The sequence below is a fragment of the Herpailurus yagouaroundi genome, unplaced genomic scaffold, assembly GCF_014898765.1.
Source record: "Herpailurus yagouaroundi ecotype Mexico unplaced genomic scaffold, PumYag 193, whole genome shotgun sequence".
NCBI lineage: Eukaryota > Metazoa > Chordata > Mammalia > Carnivora > Felidae > Herpailurus > Herpailurus yagouaroundi.
In genome coordinates, this window is record NW_024412424.1 from 9,265,385 (window position 1) to 9,288,436 (window position 23,052).

At 51.2% G+C, this 23,052-nt stretch overlaps 2 protein-coding genes across 7 annotated transcripts; one reads left to right on the plus strand and one right to left on the minus strand.

The window, feature by feature from the left end:
- Positions 1-1,729: 1,729 nt before the first annotated feature.
- RRP9 (ribosomal RNA processing 9, U3 small nucleolar RNA binding protein) lies at positions 1,730-14,399 on the minus strand. The gene is made up of 15 exons (XM_040445542.1): positions 14,224-14,399; positions 13,855-13,943; positions 6,171-6,280; positions 5,738-5,805; positions 5,615-5,656; positions 5,206-5,332; positions 4,250-4,374; positions 4,075-4,167; positions 3,645-3,745; positions 3,431-3,565; positions 3,292-3,354; positions 2,996-3,141; positions 2,834-2,913; positions 2,012-2,085; positions 1,730-1,898 (listed from the first exon to the last, which is right to left on the minus strand). Exons 1-15 carry the CDS (start codon positions 14,308-14,310, stop codon positions 1,805-1,807), a joined length of 1,434 nt encoding a protein of 477 aa, XP_040301476.1. The 5' UTR covers positions 14,311-14,399; the 3' UTR covers positions 1,730-1,804.
- Positions 14,400-14,692: 293 nt separating this feature from the next.
- PARP3 (poly(ADP-ribose) polymerase family member 3) lies at positions 14,693-21,431 on the plus strand. Of its 6 annotated transcripts, none has more exons than XM_040445535.1 (11): positions 14,772-14,790; positions 15,888-16,077; positions 16,725-16,850; positions 17,067-17,255; positions 17,467-17,599; positions 17,689-17,915; positions 18,163-18,309; positions 18,529-18,615; positions 18,872-19,049; positions 20,254-20,409; positions 20,862-21,431. In XM_040445535.1, the coding sequence occupies exons 2-11, from the start codon at positions 15,895-15,897 to the stop codon at positions 21,029-21,031; spliced, it is 1,596 nt and encodes a 531-aa protein (XP_040301469.1). In that variant the 5' UTR covers positions 14,772-14,790; positions 15,888-15,894; the 3' UTR covers positions 21,032-21,431. The 6 variants fall into 6 exon arrangements, with proteins under 6 accessions (XP_040301475.1, XP_040301469.1, XP_040301470.1 ...); XM_040445536.1 differs by lacking the exon at positions 14,772-14,790 and adding an exon at positions 14,868-15,201 and having other exon boundaries at positions 15,836-16,077; XM_040445538.1 differs by lacking the exon at positions 14,772-14,790 and adding an exon at positions 14,868-15,201 and having other exon boundaries at positions 15,840-16,077.
- The last annotated feature ends 1,621 nt before the right edge of the window (positions 21,432-23,052 follow it).

A 23,052-nucleotide genomic window follows, 5' to 3' on the forward strand; every position in this document is an offset into this window, starting at 1 on the left:
CACTTCTAGGCATACACCCCTCCAAAAAAACTGAAAGCAGAGTCTTGGAGAAGTATTTTTACAATTGTGTTCAGAGCATCATCATTCACGATAGCTAGAACATGGAAGCAATCCATTTGGTGGATGAATGGATAAACAAAATGTGGCATATACGTATAATGGAATATTATTCAGTCTTTAAGAGAAAGGAAATTCTGACACCTGCTACAGCATGAATGAACCTTGAGGACATTATCTGAAGTGAAATACATCAGAAATGCATCAGTCGCAAAAAGACTAATAGCATATAATTCCACTTATAGGAGCTAGTTGTAGTCAAAATCGTAAGTAAAATGGTGGTTGCTAGGGGCTCGTGAGAAGGTGGCCTGTGTGTGTGTTGGGGGGGGTATTATTTAATAGGTATAGAGTTTCAGATTTGTAAGCTTTTGGCAGGTGGACAGTGGTGGCAGCTGCACAATGTGTAGGTACCTAATACCACTGAATTGTATGCTTAAAAATGGTAAATTAAAAATTAAATTAAAAGTAAAGGTAAATTAAAAAGTAAAGGTAAATTAAAAGTGGTAAATTTTGTTGTGTATTTTAACACAATAAAAAAGAAAAAGATGTATTCAAGAAAACCATGCCTCGGGGCGCCTGGGTAGCTCAGTCGGTTGAGCATCCGACTTCGGCTCAGGTCATGATCTCGCAGTTTGTGGGTTCGAGCCCCACATTGGGCTCTGCTGACAGCTCAGAGCCTGGAGCCTGTTTAGGATTCTGTGTCTCCCTCTCTCTCTGCCCCTCCCCCACTCGCGCTCTGTCTCCATCTCAAAAATAAATATTTTTAAAAAAAGAAAGAAAACCATGCCCACACATGTAATTAAACTGCTGAATATCAAATCTCAAGAAAAATCATAAAAGCAGTCAGAAGAAAAATGATGCATTACTTAGTGGGGAGCAAGGATTCAAAGGCTGTGGATTTCCCCTAGTAGGAGCACGCCCATAGGAAAGGGGTTAATATATTAAGGTATACTTCAGTGTTGCTTTGTAGTGTCTTTCAGGAGGTATGTTTATGCCATCGTTGAGCTGAATTGGAGGAGAGACACATGAAATGAATTCTATCGACGTCTTCTGACCTCGAACAGGATTTCTGGGGGTTTGATTTGAACCTGACCCCGCTGGCCTCAGAAGAATGAGGGCAGGCAGGAGCAGGTCTGAGGGTGAGGCCTCAAGAGCATGAGAGCAGGAGAGAAGCCTGTGGCTTCCTGAGGGGACCACACTATTCCTAAGTCTGACACTTGTCCCCAGGCAATAAGCAGTGTAGCGTGTCACTCCCGCCCCAGGGGCAGTCTGTCCCCTCCAGGTTCTTGACCTGGCCCTGGCAGGAATGGCGGGGGTGGGGGGCAGGTCACCCTGACTTGTAGGCCTAGTGGTCTTGTCAGTTCTCAGACTCCACAGCCAGCCCCAACACATAATTGGACAGCCATGGCTTCCTGGCTGAGAGGTCAGCTTCTGACACCTACCAGCCCAGAGCAGTGGGTAGAGACCTGGCCTAATAAGGTCACAGAGGATACTTAGGGACCAGGGGCTTTCTGAGGTCTCCATCCCCAAGTTCCATAGAAAAGGATAAAAAGCTCTCTGCCACCAGAGGGGCAGAATGGAGACTGTGGGAGCCCTGTCCCTCCCTGGCCTTTTCCAAGCCACAGTGCCACCATCACCCGCTGTCCCCGCCCAAGAAGCTGCAAGAGACAAGGCCCCAAAGAGGAGGCTTTTAATACAAAGAGGGCAGGGCCTGGCCTGGGAAGGACTTAAATAAAGTGGAGAGGAGTCAGGAGCCGGCAGTGGGGGGCCTGGGGGCCCTGCGGAGGGGGATGATGCAGACGGAGTTCCGAGCCTCTTTGATGCGCCACCAGCGGCCAAGCCTGCAGAAGACAAAACGAAAGGAGCAGCTGAGGCCAGGCCCAGCCCCCACCACCCCCAGTCCCACCAGGTAGCCCAGCCTCACCACCCTCACCCCTCCAAGGATGCCTCATACCTGTGCTCCTGCCCCACCCCAGCCACCAGGAAATCCCCAGAGGTGGAGAACTTGAGGCTATTGATGAAGCCCACCTGAGAAGAGGGAGAGACATGGGAAGATGTGAGAACAGATTCCCCCAACACCACAGCCCCAGCCTCACTGCCAAGGGCTTGGCCTCAGCAGGCCAGGTTAAATCCCTGCTCTGCCTCCTGCACCCAGACCAGCCCTTGACCTGTCAGGGCCTCAGCCTCCATACCTGTGAGGTGGATGATAACAGAGCAGCAGCCGCACAGTGATATTTGTGAGGATTTAAGGAGACAGTGTATGCCAAGTACGTCGGGTGTCAGGGGTAGCCCAGGGCTTAGCTCCTGGCTGTGGGATCCTAGAGACCCCATGACCATCACCAAGCCCTTCACTGTCACCAGATGTCGCTGACCATCCTGCCACTGTCCCTTAGGGTGCCACACGTTCACAAGCCCTAGACCGGTGTCAATCTGGCACCAGCCTCACAGAACCCATCACAGCACCAGGCCCTCCATGGCTCTGCACACAATGTTCCCTGCCTTGTCCCTGCCTTGTTCCCCTGCACCCAGGACAAGGTAGGGAGTAGAAAAGGGGAAAGGGGAGGAAGGGAAGAAGGAAGAGGAAAAAGGAGGGAGGGTTCCTGTCAGGTCCTATGCTAGGAGCTGGGACTATAAAAAAGAGAAGTCAGAGCTGGCCCTGACCTGAGGAGCCTCCATTCAGGTAGGAAAATACAGTAAGGGTCTAATTCCAGGGGCCACGAGCTCCTGGGCCTCGGGACTGTGGCAAAGACAGGCTGGGCACTAGAGCCCCACTCACCAAGGGAATGTCACAGAGAGGGTCAAGCCGTCGGAAGCCCTCCCCACACTGCCAGAGCCGCACGCGAGAGCTGTGGGAGCCTGTGGGAGACAGGGAGACAGTGGGCACCCCCACGCCAGCCCACCCTGCAACCCCCTCCTCCCTGCCTCAAAGAGCACCCACCTGTAGCCACAAGGTCCGTGTTGAGAAGGGCTGCCACCGATGACACCCAGAAGGGCTGCTCCAGGCCTGGCTCCCCCCGCAGCCCATGGGCCTCACGCTGCAGGGCAAGTGGCCGCTTCTTAGAGAGGCCCCACAAGGCCACAGAGCTGCGAACGGAGAATATGATCATGAGGGGCTGGGGTAGGGCAGAAAGGCCACTCAGCGGAAAGGAATCACACCAGCCGCACAGGGGGATTCCAGGAGGCAAGTCCAGGAGCAGTGGCAGTGGCACGAGACATCCAAAAGGCAGTTCTTACCCATCATCTGCACCCGACACCATGTGCTCCTCATTGATGAGCTGGATGCTGTCGATGGAGCCCCTGACAAAAGGAGCAGTAAGGGGCATGGCCCCTCTCCCCAACACCCTTCCCAACCCGGCCCAGCGGATCGCCTCACTGATGGCCATAGAAGACAAGCTGGGACTCCTCCGGGATCTTCCACACACGCACCGTCCCGTCTCGGCCCCCGGCCGTCACGCAGCACTCCCTGCTCAGGGCATCCAGCGCGGCCACGGCGTCCTGGTGCCCAAAGCTGGAGGGGGGCAGAGGCAGGATGGGTCACACATGAACAAGCACACACATCCGCACACCCTCTCCCCGCACACACTCACAGTGTCTCCACATAGGAGTTCTCCGCCACATTCCACACCTTCACAGAGCGGTCGTGGGACGTGCTGTAGAGCTGGTGGGTGCCTCTGCGGAAGGCCAGCCCCTAAGGGTACACAGAGAGCAGGTGAAAGGGGACCTGGACTACGGCAGGCGAGACGGGTCAGGCCCAGGGAGGACTTCCCGAAAAGCAGGTCACAAAGCACAGGAGTCAGGGCACACTCCCTAGCCATCAAGCAGCTGCAGACTTCTCAGAGGGCTCCCTGCTTCTTAGGCAAGCCCACTTAGCCTCTCCCAGCTCTTCCCTATCCCTTCACCCCTTTATGTCCTTTACAGTGCCACCGACTGCACAGAAGTACAGGTTCTCTGACCTCAAAGACCCCCTGCCTCATTCACCCCATCACCCAAGCACCGCCAAACATCCATAGTTCCTACCGACACAGCGTCCCGGTGTCCCGTGAAAGTGTACAGGTGCCGGCAGCTCTGGGCCTCCCAAATGAAAATGAGCTTGCTGCGGTCACCCGAGGCCTGTGGAGATGATGACAATGGCCCCAGGCACCCGATGTGTGCCCGGGCCTCTCACCCACTCCCAGGGCCAACCCTGCCTTACAAGGTACTTGCCATCAGAGGAGATGGCCATGCAGAGGATGTGGCTGCCGTGGCCGGGGGGCTGCCCCTCCACACCCTTCTTGGCTCGTGGGATCACATGAAGCTTCCGTCTGCTCTCAACACTCCCTAACACCAGGAAAGAGAGAGGCTACTGTGACGGAGGAGAGGACTGGCTGGCAACCCCCTCAAGGGCAGTCTGGGGCTGTGGATAAGGTCGTGGCCGCAGGGCCAAAGATCTGGCTCAGCCACTGTGAGACCCTGCACAAGTCCCCTCAATTTCCTCATCTGTTAAATGGTGACAATAATGCCAAAAAGCAGCCACAAAGCCCCAAAGAAAAGGACAGGATGGAGCTTTGGGACCAAGGGTGTGCGTTCTTCTGGTTTCTCCTGAGGAAAGTACTCCGCTGTCAAAGGGGAGACCCAGGAGGACCAGGAATGCAATCCCAAGACTGCACAGGGCCTCAGGTACCCTCCAGCTGCCCACCTGCAGCATCACTCCTCATTCAATCATTATCCTGCCTCATCATCCCCAGTGACAGCAACACAGAGTCACTAGCACCACTCCTGGGCAGAAGCATCCATTGTCATCCAGAAAACACTTCGTTTTTTTTTTTTTAATGTTTATTCACTTTTGGGAGACCAATAGACAGACTGGGGGAGGGGCAGAGAAAGAGGGAAACACAGAATCTGAAGTAGGCTCCAGGCTCCAAGCTGTCAGCACAGAGTCCGACGCAGTTCTCGAACCCAGGAAGCACGGGATCACGACCTGGGCCGAAGTTGGATGCTCAACCGACTGAGCCACCCAGGCGCCCACAGAAAACACTTCTTCAGGAGCAAACTTCCTCCAGAAGCTTTCCCCATGAGGCCTCGGTCTGCCCTGATTACTCCCTCCTCTGCAGACTAGCCCTCCCCAAAGACCCCTGGTGAGGCCGTACCCCCACCCAGCTGCTCACTCACACTTGATAATGGTGCAGTCTTTGGCAGCAGAGAAGATGGCTGAGTCGTCAGGGGTGATGACCACGCATGTGATGGAGAGCTGGTGCCCCCGCAAGACTTGGATGTCAGCCGGGGCTGGGGCCTGAATCTGGTGGGCAGGGCTGGGTCACTGCGACGGGGCAGGAAGGCCCCGACACACACACACAGACACACACACACACACACACACACACACACACACACACGCGCGCGCGCGCCATCCTTTCCCACCACCCTGACCAGAAGGCAAAGTGGACACAGAACTGCAAGGATCAGACCCTTATCTGGTCCGTCCTGTCTGCCTTAGTGCTCACCATGTTCCAGAGCAAAGAAAGACCCCCACAGCCTGAGTCCCCAGGCTTACTTACACCAAAGTGCCTTGCCCACTCACCTCCTTTGCCACCGACTTCTGCAGCCTGCCTCTCTGCTCGAGCTGCACAGAGAGGAAAGGGTGAGCTCCCAGGAGCAGGGCCAGCCCCACCCTTCTCTCCTACCACCTTCCCTCTACACTCACCACGTCCTCCTTCAGGCGCCCTGCCACCTGGTCCTCCTCAAATGCCTGGGCCTCAGCCTTCTCCTCCTCTGTGCAAGGACAGACCAGACCAAGTAAACCGAGGCCGAGACTCCACTTCTCCCTTCCCATCCCCACCACCACCATCTCCATCCTGGGCCCCAAACACTCAAGCTGTGTCCCATGGAAAGTTTAGGATGCCTTGGGCAAAGGAGGGGTCTCCTCCTGCCTACCCCCTGCCTTTACTTAGAGATAAAGTAAGCTGAAGGTCTGGCCCAGCCCAGGAGGTCCGTTACTCTCCTAGCCATTCTCCCCCAGGGCCACTGGCACCAGGAGCTCTGACAGCCCACCAGGTACCTGCATCAGTCACCCATCAGGTACAGCAGGCAGCCTTAAGCACAGACCCTGAACTCACAGGCCCAGTGCATGGGCTCACCTTGTTGCCTGAGCTGCTCCAAGTAGAGTTTGGCCAAGCGCAGCTTCTTTTCCTGGGCTGTCTCCTCCAGCTCCTCCTCCTCTTCCTCCTCAGTCCTCCTGGGAGCTAGGCTGGGGGTGGGGAGGGGCTGGCTCTGAGGGGGCTCACCCCGCTCCTCTAGCCTCTAGGACCATGCCTCGTCGCTGCTTCCCGACACTCAACCGCCCCCATCCCTGCCAGCCCTCATGGCCAACGATTACACATGTAGAAAACCAAAACAGGTGACTTACCAAATTGAAAGGACCTACCCAGTGCCCGACATAAGGGTGAAAAGAGACCCCAAACCCAAGAAGATCACTGTGAAGTTTCTCAATTATAGAGGGAAAGAGAAGGTTCTACAGGCTGCTGACAAAAGGTTACATACAAAGGGTCAGGAATCAAAAGGCTTCAGAAGTCTCAACAACAACACTGAAAGCAGGCAGGCAAAGGAGCCTCACACACAAAATTCTGAAGGAAAATGTGAACTCCTGGAAGGCCATGCCAGTTACTATCAGATATACAAGGTGCCACAAGATTGGTCTTTTCTACACTTCATTTAAGGATGGGGATGTGCTCCCCAAACAAGAGGATAAACTAAGAATGAGAAAGGCATGGGAGACAGGGAATAGGAGATCCAACATGAAAAGCAGAAAAGGTAAATCCCAGAACCACCCCCAGACAGGGGAGCAGCCAGCCCAGGTCTGAAAAAAGGACCCAAGAGGCAGACACGCTGGGATGTCATTGCCTCATCCTCACCTTGGATGCCACCTCACTATGGATGCCATAGCACCATCCTCTACCTTGAGGACAGGATTCCAGGTGAAGCTTAACTGGTCTTGGCTTGACCTTGTGCTGAAGTTTCTGCTTTCCCTTCCACGCCCCACTCCCTACCCCAGCTGAGGGCACTCTCTTTACTCAAGACAAGTCCTACTTTGACTTGCTCCTGGGAGCTAGAGGTAGGTCACAGGAACCATCCCTTCTGATCACATGCCTAAAGATACCTAGTCCCTGTCAAATGCCCCAGTTGTTCCCCAGGACTCATTCACGACCCTGCCCACAACTTTCCCAGAAAGGACCTTGGAAACTCTCAAGGAAGCCGAAGCTAAATCAGGTCACAGAGACCATTTAGTACTCAGTGCTCAGCAAGACTTCAGCCAACAGGGTTGGTGGCTGCCCTGCTAACCAGCCAAGGTTAGAACTTGCACTCCATTTACCCAAACTAATCGGTCTATTGTTTAGGGGTTCACACATAGGAGACAGAACTCTAAAGGAAAGCAAAGGAAATATACATTGTATTGTATAATTCCACTCATTTGATGTTCTGGAAAAAGCAAAATCCAGGGACAGTAGTTAGCAGGGACTGGAGGCAGGGCAGTAACTGACCGCAAAGGAGTGGCGGGGAGTTCTGGAGTGTGATGAAACCCTTCTATACCTTCACAGTGGTGGTTGTTATACAACTACATGTGTTTAACTCACAAACTGTACGCTAAAAAAGGTGCATATTACTATATGTAAATTGTATCTGAATGAAAAAAATGAAGAAGAGAAGGAGAAGGAGGGGAGGGAGGAAGAAGGGGAGACCAAAGAAATGATTAACTCAAGTCAGGAATGCAGTTGGGGCTTCCAAGTTTCCGCAAATGGTCTAGTTCCTAACCTAAGGGGTGGGCGCACAGAGGTTCATCATTTCACCACTGCTCCCTATAGTACAAACGCGTTTCATGAACTCTGCTGTATCTCATACATTCACAACACATTCTTTAAACGTTAAAAGTATTTGGCACAGGGCCAGACACACACCTGCCCAGAGTAACCTTGAGAGAAAATATATATCTCTGTGAGCAGGTTAAGGCCAACATGTACTCAGTTTTAGAAGCTGAATTTCTAAGGCCAACTCTAGGATCCATCCCCTGATATGACAGACTCCATTCCACAGGCTCAGGACTTGACACTTTGCTAGCGTCCTCTGAAACCCTGCATCATGCCCCACCCCTGTCACCCGCAGAATGAGGGAGGTATTAAAAGCCCTCCACAGCTGATCAAAAAGGATTTAAATAATATAACAGAAAGTGAATTTAGAATAATAGTCATAAAATTAATCGCTGGGCTTGAAAACAGTATAAAGGACAGCAGAGAATCTCTTGCTACAGAGATCAAGGGACTAAGGAACAGTCACGAGGAGCTGAAAAACGTTTTAAACGAAATGCATAACAAAATGGAAACCACCACGGCTCGGATTGAAGAGGCAGAGGAGAGAATAGGTGAACTAGAAGATAAAGTTATGGAAAAAGAGGAAGCTGAGAAAAAGAGAGATAAAAAAATCCAGGAGTATGAGGGGAAAATTAGAGAACTAAGTGATACACTAAAAAGAAATAATATATGCATCATTGGTATCCCAGAGGAGGAAGAGAGAGGGAAAGGTGCTGAAGGGGTACTTGAAGAAATAATAGCTGAGAACTTCCCTGAAGTGGGGAAGGAAAAAGGCATTGAAATCCAAGAGGCACAGAGAACTCCCTTCAGACGTAACTTGAATCGATCTTCTGCACGACATATCATAGTGAAACTGGCAAAATACAAGGATAAAGAGAAAATTCTGAAAGCAGCAAGGGGTAAACGTGCCCTCACATATAAAGGGAGACCTATAAGACTCGTGACTGATCTCTCTTTTGAAACTTGGCAGGCCAGAAAGAATTGGCACGAGATTTTCAGTGTGCTAGACAGAAAAAATATGCAGCCGAGAATCCTTTATCCAGCAAGTCTGTCATTTAGAATAGAAGGAGAGATAAAGGTCTTCCCAAACAAACAAAAACTGAAGGAATTTGTCACCACTAAACCAGCCCTACAAGAGATCCTAAGGGGGACCCTGTGAGACAAAGTACCAGAGACATCACTACAAGCATAAAACATACAGACATCACAATGACTCTAAACCCATATCTTTCTATAAGAACACTGAATGTAAATGGATTAAATGCGCCAACCAAAAGACATAGGGTATCAGAATGGATAAAAAAACAAGACCCATCTATTTGCTGTCTACAAGAGACTCATTTTAGACCTGAGGACACCTTTAGATTGAGAGTGAGGGGATGGAGAACTATTTCTCATGATACTGGAAGCCAAAAGAAAGCTGGAGTAGCCATACTTATATCAGACAAACTAGACTTTAAATTAAAGGCTGTAACAAGAGATGAAGAAGGACATTATATAATAGTGACAGGGTCTATCCATCAGGAAGAGCTAACAATTATAAATGTCTATGCGCCGAATACCGGAGCGCCCAAATATATAAAACAATTACTCATAAACATAAGCAACCTTATTGATAAGAATGTGGTAATTGCAGGGGACTTTAACACCCCACTTACAGAAATGGATAGATCATCTAGACACACGGTCAATAAAGAAACAAGGGCCCTGAATGAGACATTGGATCAGATGGACTTGACAGATATATTTAGAACTCTGCATCCCAAAGCAACAGAATATACTTTCTTCTCGAGTGCACATGGAACATTCCCAAGATAGATCATATACTGGGTCACAAAACAGCCCTTCATAAGTTTACAAGAATTGAAATCATACCATGCATACTTTCAGACCACAATGCTATGAAGCTTGAAATCAACCACAGAAAAAAGTCTGGAAAACCTCCAAAAGCATGGAGGTTAAAGAATACCCTACTAACGAATGAGTGGGTCAACCAGGCAATTAGAGAAGAAATTAAAAAATATATGGAAACAAATGAAAATGAAAATACAACAATCCAAACGCTTTGGGACGCAGCGAAGGCAGTCCTGAGAGGAAAATACATTGCAATCCAGGCCTATCTCAAGAAACAAGAAAAATCCCAAATACAAAATCTAACAGCACACCTAAAGGAAATAGAAGCAGAACAGCAAAGGCAGCCTAAACCCAGCAGAAGAAGAGAAATAATAAAGATCAGAGCAGAAATAAACAATATAGAATCTAAAAAAACTGTAGAGCAGATCAACGAAACCAAGAGTTGGTTTTTTGAAAAAATAAACAAAATTGACAAACCTCTAGCCAGGCTTCTCAAAAAGAAACGGGAGATGACCCAAATAGATAAAATCATGAATGAAAATGGAATTATTACAACCAATCCCTCAGAGATACAAACAATCATCAGGGAATACTATGAAAAATTATATGCCAACAAATTGGACAACCTGGAAGAAATGGACAAATTCCTGAACACCCACACGCTTCCAAAACTCAATCAGGAGGAAATAGAAAGCTTGAACAGACCCATAACCAGCGAAGAAATTGAATCGGTTATCAAAAATCTCCCAACAAATAAGAGTCCAGGACCAGATGGCTTCCCAGGGGAGTTCTATCAGACGTTTAAAGCAGAGATAATACCTATCCTTCTCAAGCTATTCCAAGAAATAGAAAGGGAAGGAAAACTTCCAGACTCATTCTATGAAGCCAGTATTACTTTGATTCCTAAACCAGACAGAGACCCAGTAAAAAAAGAGAACTACAGGCCAATATCCCTGATGAATATGGATGCCAAAATTCTCAATAAGATACTAGCAAATCGAATTCAACGGCATATAAAAAGAATTATTCACCATGATCAAGTGGGATTCATTCCTGGGATGCAGGGCTGGTTCAACATTCGCAAATCAATCAACGTGATGCATCACATTAACAAAAAAAAAGAGAAAAACCATATGATCCTGTCAATCGATGCAGAAAAGGCCTTTGACAAAATCCAGCACCCTTTCTTAATAAAAACCCTTGAGAAAGTCGAGATAGAAGGAACATACTTAAAGATCATAAAAGCCATTTATGAAAAGCCCACAGCTAACATCATCCTCAACGGGGAAAAACTGAGAGCTTTTTCCCTGAGATCAGGAACACGACAGGGATGCCCACTCTCACCGCTGTTGTTTAACATAGTGCTGGAAATTCTAGCATCAGCAATCAGACAACAAAAGGAAATCAAAGGCATCAAAATTGGCAAAGATGAAGTCAAGCTTTCGCTTTTTGCAGATGACATGATATTATACATGGAAAATCCGATAGACTCCACCAAAAGTCTGCTAGAACTGATACATGAATTCAGCAAAGTTGCAGGATACAAAATCAATGTACAGAAATCAGTTGCATTCTTATACACTAACAATGAAGCAACAGAAAGACAAATAAAGAAACTGATCCCATTCACAATTGCACCAAGAAGCATAAAATACCTAGGAATAAATCTAACCAAAGATGTAAAGGATCTGTATGCTGAAAACTATAGAAAGCTTATGAAGGTAATTGCAGAAGATTTAAAGAAATGGAAAGACATTCCCTGCTCATGGATTGGAAGAATAAATATTGTCAAAATGTCAATACTACCCAAAGCTATCTACACATTCAATGCAATCCCAATCAAAATTGCACCAGCATTCTTCTCGAAACTAGAACAAGCAATCCTAAAATTCATATGGAACCACAAAAGGCCCCGAATAGCCAAAGTAATTTTGAAGAAGAAGACCAAAGCAGGAGGCATCACAATCCCAGACTTTAGCCTCTACTACAAAGCTGTCATCATCAAGACAGCATGGTATTGGCACAAAAACAGACACATAGACCAATGGAATAGAATAGAAACCCCAGAACTAGACCCACAAACGTATGGCCAACTCATCTTTGACAAAGCAGGAAAGAACATCCAATGGAAAAAAGACAGTCTCTTTAACAAATTGTGCTGGGAGAACTGGACAGCAACATGCAGAAGGTTGAAACTAGACCACTTTCTCACACCATTCACAAAAATAAACTCAAAATGGATAAAGGACCTGAATGTGAGACAGGAAACCATCAAAACCTTAGAGGAGAAAGCAGGAAAAGACCTCTCTGACCTCAGCCGTAGCAATCTCTTACTCGACACATCCCCAAAGGCAAGGGAATTAAAAGCAGAAGTGAATTACTGGGACCTTATGAAGATAAAAAGCTTCTGCACAGCAAAGGAAACAACCAACAAAACTAAAAGGCAACCAACGGAATGGGAAAAGATATTTGCAAATGACATATCGGACAAAGGGCTAGTACCCAAAATCTATAAAGAGCTCACCAAACTCCACACCCGAAAAGCAAATAACCCAGTGAAGAAATGGGCAGAAAACATGAATAGACACTTCCCTAAAGAAGACATCCGGATGGCCAACAGGCACATGAAAAGATGTTCAGCGTCGCTCCTTATCAGGGAAATACAAATCAAAACCACTCAGGTATCACCTCACGCCAGTCAGAGTGGCCAAAATGAACAAATCAGGAGACTATAGATGCTGGAGAGGATGTGGAGAAACGGGAACCCTCTTGCACTGTTGGTGGGAATGCAAATTGGTGCAGCCGCTCTGGAAAGCAGTGTGGAGGTTCCTCAGAACATTAAAAATAGACTTACCCTATGACCCAGCAATAGCACTGCTAGGAATTTATCCAAGGGACACAGGAGTACTGATGCATAGGGGCACTTGTACCCCAATGTTCATAGCAGCACTCTCAACAATAGCCAAATTATGGAAAGAGCCTAAATGTCCATCAACTGATGAATGGATAAAGAAATTGTGGTTTATATACACTATGGAATACTACGTGGCAATGAGGAAAAATGAAATATGGCCTTTTGTAGCAACGTGGATGGAACTGGAGAGTGTGATGCTAAGTGAAATAAGCCATACAGAGAAAGACAGATACCATATGGTTTCACTCTTATGTGGATCCTGAGAAACTTAACAGGAACCCATGGGGGAGGGGAAGGAAAAAAAAAAAAAAAGAGGTTAGAGTGGGAGAGAGCCAAAGCATAAGAGACTGTTGAGAACTGAGAGCAAACTGAGGGTTGATGGGGGGTGGGAGGGAGGAGAGGGTGGGTGATGGGTATTGAGGAGGGCACCTTTTGGGATGAGCACTGGGTGTTGTATGGAAACCAATTTGACAATAAATTTCATATATAAATAAAAAAAAAAAAGAAAAATAAATAAATAAACAATAAAAGCCCTCCACAATCTGGATGCAGCCAACACCTACCTTTCCATCCTCTCCATCTCCCAGTCTGGCAGTTTTACATACAAATTTGACAATTTACATACAAAAAGCCTTAGACTTTTCTCTGATCCCTGAGTGTCCTCCCTACCTCTACATGAGGGACTCCTCTTCATCTCTCCAGGCCCTATTTAAATGTTCCCTCACCTGTCTCCAGAACACAGAGCTGTAGAATACACATCCTATTACAACACGTTTTGTCTTCACCTGCCTGCTGATCTCTATTCTCAACAGTAAAGCCAGTACCTGGCGTATGTTGAGAGTCAGCGGGGAGAGCAGCAATTGTAAAATTGTGGGAAAGCAGATGAAGAACTAGCAAGCATTTCTTGCATTCCACTTCCCTTATCAGCCAGTCCAGCCTGTGCTCAGGTCCCTGCCAATGAGGGAACTCTCACTGGTCTCGCATTGGGACCCTGCAGGGAAGGAGATGAGACTTCTCAATCTCCTCAAGATGAGACCTACTCATCAGGGTTAGAACTGGAGGAAAGAGCCAAGATCTAAGAGCCAAAAAGGCGGGAAACCTGGGTTCTAGGCCCAGCTCTGCCCACACTCACTGAGTCTTCCATACACCATGGGCCTCAGTGTCCCCTTCCCCCAGTGGAAGAGAGCTCACCTCTCACTCTCGGAGTCGCTGGAGATCTCCTCATTCATCTTGCCGCCTCCCTTGGACTTGCCCTTCTCCCCGGCAGAATCTGCCTGAGAATTAAATAATCCTTTCGTTGGTCAAGGGTCCCAACCACCCCGGCACTGTGCAAGAGCCCTTTCCGATCCCTCGAGAGCCGCGGGACTAGGAAAGGCGGTGGCCCCCCGGCTCAAGTGCAAGGCCTTCCAGGATTTGGCCCGCGGAGAGAGGGACGAAGCTGACTCCAGCTGGAATCCCGAAAAAAGGGCCACGGAGGGGCCGGGGGCCAGGATGTCCGTAGGAGATGACGGTGGTCCCAGTAACGGGACTGACTCTGGCCTGCAGAAGAGCCAGACTCACCTTCCGCCGCCGCTTGCCGGCCCCTGCACCGGCCCCGGCCCCCGAGGCCGACCTTCCGCGTTTTCGAGCCGCCGCTGCCGCCGACATGCTGCCCACCTTGCGTGTAAGGACCGCCACGGAGAACTCACGTGGCTGCTAAACCCAGGCGGTCTGGCAAGACTCCGGGCCCGGATAGGCTCCCATTGCCCGGTGGGCCCCGCCTCCCACAGCTCCATTGGGTCCTTCTGTAAACTCTGCCACGCCCCCCAAGCGCCCATAGGGTAAACGCTTGTGGCCACGCCTCCAACAGTTCCTACAGGCTCCCGCGCCAGTCTCCAGTAGGTAGCAAGCCTCTCCGGGCGCTTCCGGCACAAGGCAGTGGCGCGTGCGCCCTGCTTCAGGCTGACGTCCAAGGGCGGGTCGGAAGAGACGGGCTTTCTCTGTGTTTGCGGCCCTTGAACGCTGGGAGGTGTCAGAGATGCAGGGTTTCACGTCTCGGAACGTGACTCCTCCCCGTCGGGGGCGGGGGCAAGAACGAACCAGCCTGGCACTAGATAACCCGGGGAATCTAGGCAGCCTCGAGAAGAGGTAGGCAGTGCCTGCACCAGGGTCCAAGGTCATTGGCAACCGGCAGACTTGTACTGCGCACTTCTGGCCAGACAAGCGGCGCTCAGGATGCGTCAGTCCCTTAGGCCTTGGCTGTATCCCTATCAAGTGTCCATGGGTCCGTGGGACAGGCTGCCGGCCTCCTCCTGCCCAGCCTCTGACTCACTTGATTGGTGGCCAGATAGCTAGAAAACCACACCCCCCACTCCTGTGTTGCCCCTGCCCCCACCCTCTGGCGATTGTAGGGAAATCACTCTCCAAGTCACACCTAAGGTTACAGAGGGTTGCTAGACAAGGCCCTAGAACTGGAACTGCTGTGGGGGTCCTGATAGTAGACCTAGTGGCCGCCACTAGGCCACCACTAGCCGCCAGGTCACGGCTTCTTTCTCCTAGGTGAGTGCCCTATGATCCAGCCCACAGCCCTCCACAGGGCAGGGCAGGGATGGGTGGGACTGGCCCTTGCCCTCTGGCAGTTCAAGGCCACTGATCTCACACCCTGACTGGCACCCCAGAACTTTTGAACCCCTTGGGAATGAATGGTTTCTGGGCCCCTGGGTCGCACGTTCTGGAGGGACACATCTGGCCCCAGGAGTGTGGCCCTGGGGAGCTACTACTGCCCACTGTCCTCCATAGTTGGGTGACTCAGCCTAGCAACCATGTCAGGCCCGTCTGAGTCAGCTGAGACAGGGGAGGAGCAAGCAGTACCCAGGGAGTGCTCTGAAGGGAGGAGGAGCCCAGAAGCAAGAGGAAGGAGATTCTCCTTTCACTTTCCCTCCCTCATCAGGACATACTGGATTGCTAGAGGATAGGGAACCACTCTTCCTTGACCCCGGGCAGACTGTACAGGGTCCTGGCCTGGCCCCTCTGAATGGGAAAAGGGAAAGGTGACTGGTACAGAGAGCTGGTTTTGGTCTGAGTCTGGGAATGGGGAAATGGAAGCAGGGGGAGACAGTGGCTTGAGGGTGCGGGGTTGGGGGCAGAACACCAAAGGGCAAACCCAAAGTGGGGCAAGCTGGTGCTGTGCCAGCCAGGTGGAATGCAGAGTCCATGAAGCCCTGAGGGACCCCTCTGTGCCCCAGAAGAGCCATGGCTCCAAAGCGCAAGCCCCCGGTGCAACATGCGGGTCCTGAAAAAAAGAAGGGGCGTCAGGGGGCAGAGGAGGAGGACAGCTTCCGCTCCACTGCCAAGGCTCTCAGAGCTGCACCCACGGAGAAGCACATAGTCCGAGTGGATCCAGCATGCCCACTCAGCCACAGTCCCAGGACTCAGGTAAGCTGTAGGCCCCATCCAGTCTTGGAGCCTACTCCTTCCTAGGTATAAATACACTCAGACCTACTCTGCTTCCCACTGGGGCTTGGTTCTGGCCTGATAGGTCAAGGTCCCAAGTAAGCTATGTTCCCTCAAGACCCCAAAGGTCATGTAGGGTTATATACCATCAGATCCAGGCAGGTCATGTCTGTTCTTCAGACCCCAGAGCAGACCCCTGAGCTTCTTAGGCCTCCCCCTGCCACACTTAAGGCAGGGCTGTGACCCCTCAGTCTTCCCAGGGCTCACTATGTCCCCTAAAGCAGCCCCACAGAGCCATGTCCCCTGAGATCCCTTGCATGGCAGGGTCATGTCCCTGTCAACCCCCCAGGGCAGAACCAATGTCTCTCTCTGATTCCCTGACACAGGGCACAGCCATGTCCTCCCAGAACTCCCCCCAACTGCCTGGGTTGAGTCATGTCCCCTCAGTCTGTGTCCCCCAGGGCAGAACCGTGACCTCCTCAAGCCTTCCCTGACAGGGCCTCCTCCGATGCCCCAGTGCAGCATGACTCCTTCCCCATCAGACCCCTGTCATTGTGCAGCTGGGTACCCTGTCTCATTCAAGGGCAGCCCAAGCCAGCCTGCCTTCCCTATGCCCCCTCTGGCCCCAGGTGCATGAAGACTACGCCTGCACCCTGAACCAGACCAACATCGGGAGCAACAACAACAAATTCTACATCATCCAGCTGCTGGAAGATGGTGACCGCTTCGCCTGCTGGAACCGCTGGGGTCGTGTGGTGAGTGCCACCTTCCCACCCTGTGCCCACCTCCTCCCCACCTCTCCCTTTACAATACATGCCCCCTACTCCCCCAGGGTCCCCACAACTTACTCAGCTGCTGACCACACCCCCTCCCCACTTCTGACTACCCAGGGGCTCTTGGCACAGCAGAGGGCAACTAATGTCCACAGTGGGTACTGTCGCAGGCACACCCCTGAAGGTTGTTGGTTGCAGGGAGAAGTGGGCCAGTCAAAGCTCAGCTATTTCGTGTTACTGGAGGATGCAAAAAAGGACTTTGAGAAGAAGTTTCGGGACAAGACCAAGAACAGCTGGGTGGATCGGGACCATTTTGTGGCCCACCCGGGCAAGTACATGCTTATTGAAGTACGGGGAGAGGACGAGGCCCAGGAAGCCATGGTGAAGGTGAAGTGGCCAGGGAGGGTGGTGGGCCTTGCGTTGAGGGAGGGGACTAGATGGAGAGACCCAGCCAGTTGTGTTCTGCCACTGTCCAGCTTTGTGGCCTCAGGCATAGACCTCTCTTCTCTGGTCTCAACCTGGCCAGTCTCTGTTTAATGCCAGGTTCTTCTCTGGCTGTGCCCAGCTACTCCTGCTCATTTGTGCCCTCTACCTCTAGATGGTTGGAGGCCCAGTAAGGACCATGGTTCAGCAGGTGCGACCCTGCTCCCTGGACGCAGCTACACAGAAGCTCATCACCAACATCTTCAGCAAAGACATGTTCAAGAATGCCATGACCCTCATGAACCTGGGTGAGGGGAGAGAGGCCGGACAGGGTTGCAGGGGCCTGGGGGCTGCAAGGCCATGAGACTGAGTCTCCCTGACTTTCCCCACCTCCTAGATGTGAAGAAGATGCCCCTAGGGAAGTTGAGCAAGCAGCAAATTGCACAGGGCTTCGAGGCTCTGGAGGCACTGGAGGCAGCCCTCAAAGACCCTACGGATGGTGGCCTCAGCCTGGAGAAGCTATCCTCCCACTTCTACACTGTCATTCCCCACAACTTTGGCCGCAATCGGCCCCCATCTATCAACTCCCCTGAGCTTCTGCAGGCCAAAAAGGACATGCTGCTGGTGAGGGTTGGCAAGTGGGTGGGCAGTGGGGCAGACAGAGAGACTGGGCAAGGGAGATGGAGGACAGATGGCCAAGAAGGCCCAGATAGGTGGACTGAATGGGTAGGTTGAAGGACAGGGGAGGGGAAGGCCAGGCAGATAGATGGTATGGGGGTGCACAGGTGGGGTGACCATGGTCCCAGTCATGTGGGAGGGAGGAGGCTGGGAGTCAAGTGGACAGACAAGCTGCCAGTGCCCATCACTTTAGGTGCTGGCAGACATCGAGCTGGCTCAGACCCTGCAGGCAGCCCCTGAAGAGGAGAAGGTGAAGGAGGTGCCACACCCACTGGACCGAGACTACCAGCTCCTTAAGTGCCAGCTCCAGCTGCTCGACTCCGAGGCACCCGAGTACAAGGTGGGCCAGGTCCCACAGAGGAGCCTGGCTAATAGCAAGCACTGTCCCTCTACCCATCTGCCCTCCTGGTGTGCAGAGGAATCCCTTGGCCTTGGCCTTGGCCTTGGCCTTCTCTCCCTGTGTCTGAAGGGCCCAAAGAGAGTTCTGGGACTGGGGCACCAGTGGAGGTTTGTCCACACATCTGTCGGCCTCGGCATCCAGCATCTGCTTTCCTTGCAGGTAATACATACCTACTTAGAACAGACTGGCAACACCTACAGGTGCCCTGTTCTTCAACATGTTTGGAAAGTAAACCGAGAAGGGGAGGTAAGAGAGATTCCTCCCAACCCACTCCCCTATCACTATCTGACTCTGAAGGAGATGACCTTAGTTTATGTGCCCATTAGTGAGTCAGCTTAACAACTTGTCAGTTTCCCTCAGACCCAGGTCTTGTGCACGTGTACATGAGTGGATGTGATTGGCCAGAGGGGCCTTTGGCCTTGGTGGTGCTCTCTGAGCATCAGGGAGAAGCACCTGAGCTTGGATAGCATGACCTTTCCTGTTCCCACCTCCTTTCCCCCAGGGAGATAGGTTCCAGGCCCACGCCAAGCTGGGTAATCGGAGGCTACTGTGGCATGGCACCAATGTGGCTGTGGTGGCCGCCATCCTCACCAGTGGGCTTCGCATCATGCCACATTCTGGTGGCCGCGTTGGCAAGGGCATCTACTTCGCCTCAGAGAATAGCAAGTCAGCGGGCTATGGTGAGATACCCCCGGGGGCCACCTGGGCAGATGCAGGACACCAGGGAGGACCAGGCCCAGTGCTCGCCCAAAAGAGGAAACCTTGAATAGCTACTGACGAGAGTGCTCAGCGGGGCATCCTGAGTCCTATGGGGACTCCGTGGAGGGGCCAGTGGTCACAGACAGGTCAGACAGCCCCAGGCAGCATCTCTTCCTGGAGCAGGTGATGCAGATAGGATGAGCGTGCCAGCCAGATGTGGAGGGGAGTGCAGTGAAAGAGGAGGTTTGGAGGTAAAGAAACTAGGAAGTGGCACACAGGCTGGGAGGCTACGCACACCATATCAGGACCTCCAAGCACAGCCTGATGATAAGGCTCCAAGCAAATGCCTTGTGTGGGCGGGAGGGCTGGGGCCTGGAAGATCAAGGGAGCTTTATCCAGATAGTGATGGGACCCTCACCAGACTTGGTATAGCAGCAGCATCTCAGTGGCTACAGCCTCAGGGAGAGCGACTGAGGCCAGAGCATAGGGAGGCCATGTTCTTACCCAGGCCAGATGTGATGGGCACACAACCCAGGCAGTGGAGGTGGGGGAAGAAAGAATCCGTGAGAGGGATGTGCGGGAGGTGGGATGGGCAGCATGTGTGACAGGGTTGAAGTATCTCTGATGACCCCCAAGTTTCTGTCCAGAGGTGTCCTCACTGAGGAGACCTCCCCAGACTGGCTCCCCGGCCAGCCCATCATTGGAGACCACCACCACCCACTGATCCAAGAGAGCAAGGTTGGATGGGGCTGATGTTCTTGGATGTCTGAGGTTGCTCAAGGCCAAGGGGACCACCAGGAGGGCAGAAGAGCCTATGAAGGAGTAGAGGGTAGCCTCAGCAGAGCCAGGGCAATGGGGTCCTAGGCTAGGGGGTGGAGGATGCCAGTGGTAAAATCAACAGAACAGGCCAGAGAGAAAAGGCCTCCACCCTGGATTTGGTCACTGGGAGCCCCTTGCTGACGTTGGTGTCGGGTAGAAGGGGCTGCATATACCTGCTCTCAGGGATCAGAAGAGTGGGGTAAGGGGTGGGGGGGAGCACAGCCAGGACAAGCGGTGTTTTTAAGGATGCAGGAAGAGTGGGCACTTTCCTTGGCTCGGTCAACAAAGCCAGAGGAGATAAGGATGCAGCAGAAGGGGACCAGGGAGTCAGGTAGGAGGGCCAAGCTTCTTCCCTGTGTCCCCCAGTTACTGGCATGTCCTGCGGAGCCCACCAAATTGGCTACATGTTCCTGGGTGAGGTGGCACTGGGCAGAGAGTACCACATCACCATCGACGAGCCCAGCTTGAAGCAGCCACCCCCTGGCTTCGACAGTGTCATTGCCCGAGGCCACACAGAGCCTGGTGAGTCCTGAAAAGCTAGACAGGCCTGAGGATAGAGACCTGGGGCTGAGCTAGGGGACCAGGATGCTTTCAGGGCATGGTGGGCCCAGGAGGTGGGCAGGGAAGGAGCTGAGGAGAGGGACAAAAAGCAGTAGGCTTCTTCACTATGGTCATTCACTTTGTCATTCGACAAACATTTGCTGATTGAACATATTCCTGGGCATCCAGGAGGGCTTCAACGAAAAGGTGTCATTGAGCATTGAAAGATATAAGTAGGCATTTCCCAGGCAGAGAAATGGGGAGGATACTCCAGGCAGAAGGCCCGGCCTGTGCAGTGGCTTGGAGATTGCAAGGGGGGGGAATGAGCAGGTGTTCCCTGTGGCAGAAGTGGAGAGCATAGGAGGCAGAACTTACTGGTAAAGCCAAGGACCAGTGACCCTTGAGTCACCCATGGCCCTTGCTGTGCCCTGCAGATCCAGCCAAGGACACCGAGCTGGAGCTGGATGGACAGCGAGTGGCAGTGCCCCAGGGCCAGCCCGTGCCCTGCGCAGAGTTCAGCAGCTCCACCTTCTCCCAGAGCGAATATCTCATCTACCAAGAGAGCCAGTGTCGCCTGCGCTACCTGCTAGAGGTTCATCTCTGAGCTGTCCCCCTACCCTTGCCCCAGGACCTGCTGGCCGCTAGACCATCATCTCAACCTTCCTGCCCATCCCCCATATCACCCCTTCTTGCCCCCAGATCTCCCTCTTGTGTCCCAGACAGTGATCCCCCCCTCCCTCCAATCCTTGCTAGCCCTGGCATGGCCGTGGCCCCAGAGTCTCACCTCCTAAGGTGATGGGCATGATGGGCTGCCATTATTACTGGGGCACAGATACAGCAGCCCATTCAAGTTAGAGGAGCACAGACTGAGAGTGGGCAGAATCCCAGATCCACCTGGGCTGTCCACCCTGGCCCAGCTTGTCTGTCCGAGAGGTGTGAGCACCAGGGTAGGCTAAACTTCAAGCATGCACAGCAAGCTTATTAAATATTGTATCTGCTCACTCCCTGGCCTCTGCTTGTCTGTGCCGCAGCTGCACCAGGCCCAGGCCTCCTTTTCTCTTGTTGGGAACCCACTACACCGCACAGCTGCACCAGCCCACTCCAGGGAGCAAGCACTCACAAGGTTGATGTGGGATGCACACGCATGCGCACACACACACACACACACACACACGCACAGGTCGATCTACATCCAAGTCTGCAACAACTAGCCTCCTGATCATTGAGCCTTCAAAGGGGGATTCAAAACTGTTGGGCATCTGGAGACTCACCTGGGCATCTGGGGACTCATTTGGCCCAGACACAGCCAGGCAAATCAAGCATTCCTGTCTTGGGACCAAGCATCCGTATGTATCTTACATCTGAATATTATTAAGTTCAGCACATATCCATGGAATACTGTTGTACAATCATGAAAGGAATGACAGCCACCCCCAGGTAACCCTGTCCACAAATGGGGTGCAGGTACTAGAGAGCAATCAGGATCCAGTCTGGGGTCTCACACTGCATTTAGTTGTTGTGTCTCATCCGTCTCTTTCAGTCTGAAGCCATTCCTCAGCCCTTCTTGTCCCTTCATGACTTTGACATTCTTGACACTCGTGAAGGGGATGGGCCAGTTGTTTTACAGACTAACTCAAAATTTGGGTTTGTCTGATGTTTTGTCATGATCAGATTTGGGTAGTGCAGTTTGAGCAGGGACGTGACCTATGTGATGTGTCTTCGGTGCATTATATCCAGAGGGACATGTCCCATTCTAGGTGATGTTAATTTTGATCTCTTAAGGTGGTGACCACCAGGTTTCTCCACTGGAAAATTACCATTTCTCCTATTTGTAATTAATCAGTAATCTGTGGGAAAATATTTTGAGGTATAAGTGTCCCATTTTTCCTGGACTTTCACCCACTAGCTTTAACATCCACTGGTGACTTTTACCTGGAATCAATGACTTAAATCAATTTTTGGTAAGATGGTTGCAAATGACAGTTATCTAATCCCACCATTTCTTTTATATTTATTGATACTAGTCCTTTTTCTTTCTTTATTATCCATATGGACTTGTGGATTCTTATTTTATGCATTAGGTTATAATCCATTACTATAATTATCCTGATCTTCAAAATGCCCCAGATTTTGCCAGCAGAAGGCCCTTCAAACTGATTCCTGGATCTATGTCATTTTCTGAGCACTTCCTTACTTTCTGGCATCACAAGATGTTCCAGGCTCATCTCACACAAACCCAAGTCAGCCATTTCTCCAAGGAGCCCTGGTTCCCTAGAGCAGGAAATGGTATTTAGCATCCCAGATTTGGGCAGTAGGTATGCTCCTTAGTTCTGGGGTGTCATTGCTTGTAAGTTCTTGTAGTAAAGAGAGCCAGGAAATACGTGTATGTAAATAAATTAACACATCTGTCTGTCTATATCTATTTCTTCAATTCTAATCCAACACCACAGGGCTCTTCCATTCTTCCTCAAATACATATTTAAAATATCTCTTTTCTCTAACAGTCAGAATCTTGGTTTCCATCAACCTTAATATATTTACTTATCACTAAATCCCATGTGAAAAGGGGCTTCAGAATTGCCACACCTGTGCCATTATGAAAAACAAACCTAAGCTCCAGATGTA

Bases quoted from the DNA above. Each gene is read 5' to 3' on its own strand.
- RRP9 (XM_040445542.1), bottom strand. From the start codon at position 14,310: ATGTCGGCGGCAGCGGCGGCTCGAAAACGCGGAAGGTCGGCCTCGGGG. The intron at 3,746-4,074 runs GTAGGAACTATG...GTGTACCCTTAG, and splicing joins GACACCGGGACGCTGTGTCG to GGGCTGGCCTTCCGCAGAGG. The intron at 3,566-3,644 runs GTGAGTGTGTGC...GCCCCCCTCCAG, and splicing joins AACTCCTATGTGGAGACACT to CTTTGGGCACCAGGACGCCG.
- PARP3 (XM_040445535.1), top strand. From the start codon at position 15,895: ATGGCTCCAAAGCGCAAGCCCCCGGTGCAACATGCGGGTCCTGAAAAA. The intron at 16,851-17,066 runs GTGAGTGCCACC...TGTTGGTTGCAG, and splicing joins GGAACCGCTGGGGTCGTGTG to GGAGAAGTGGGCCAGTCAAA. The intron at 18,616-18,871 runs GTAAGAGAGATT...CCTTTCCCCCAG, and splicing joins AAGTAAACCGAGAAGGGGAG to GGAGATAGGTTCCAGGCCCA.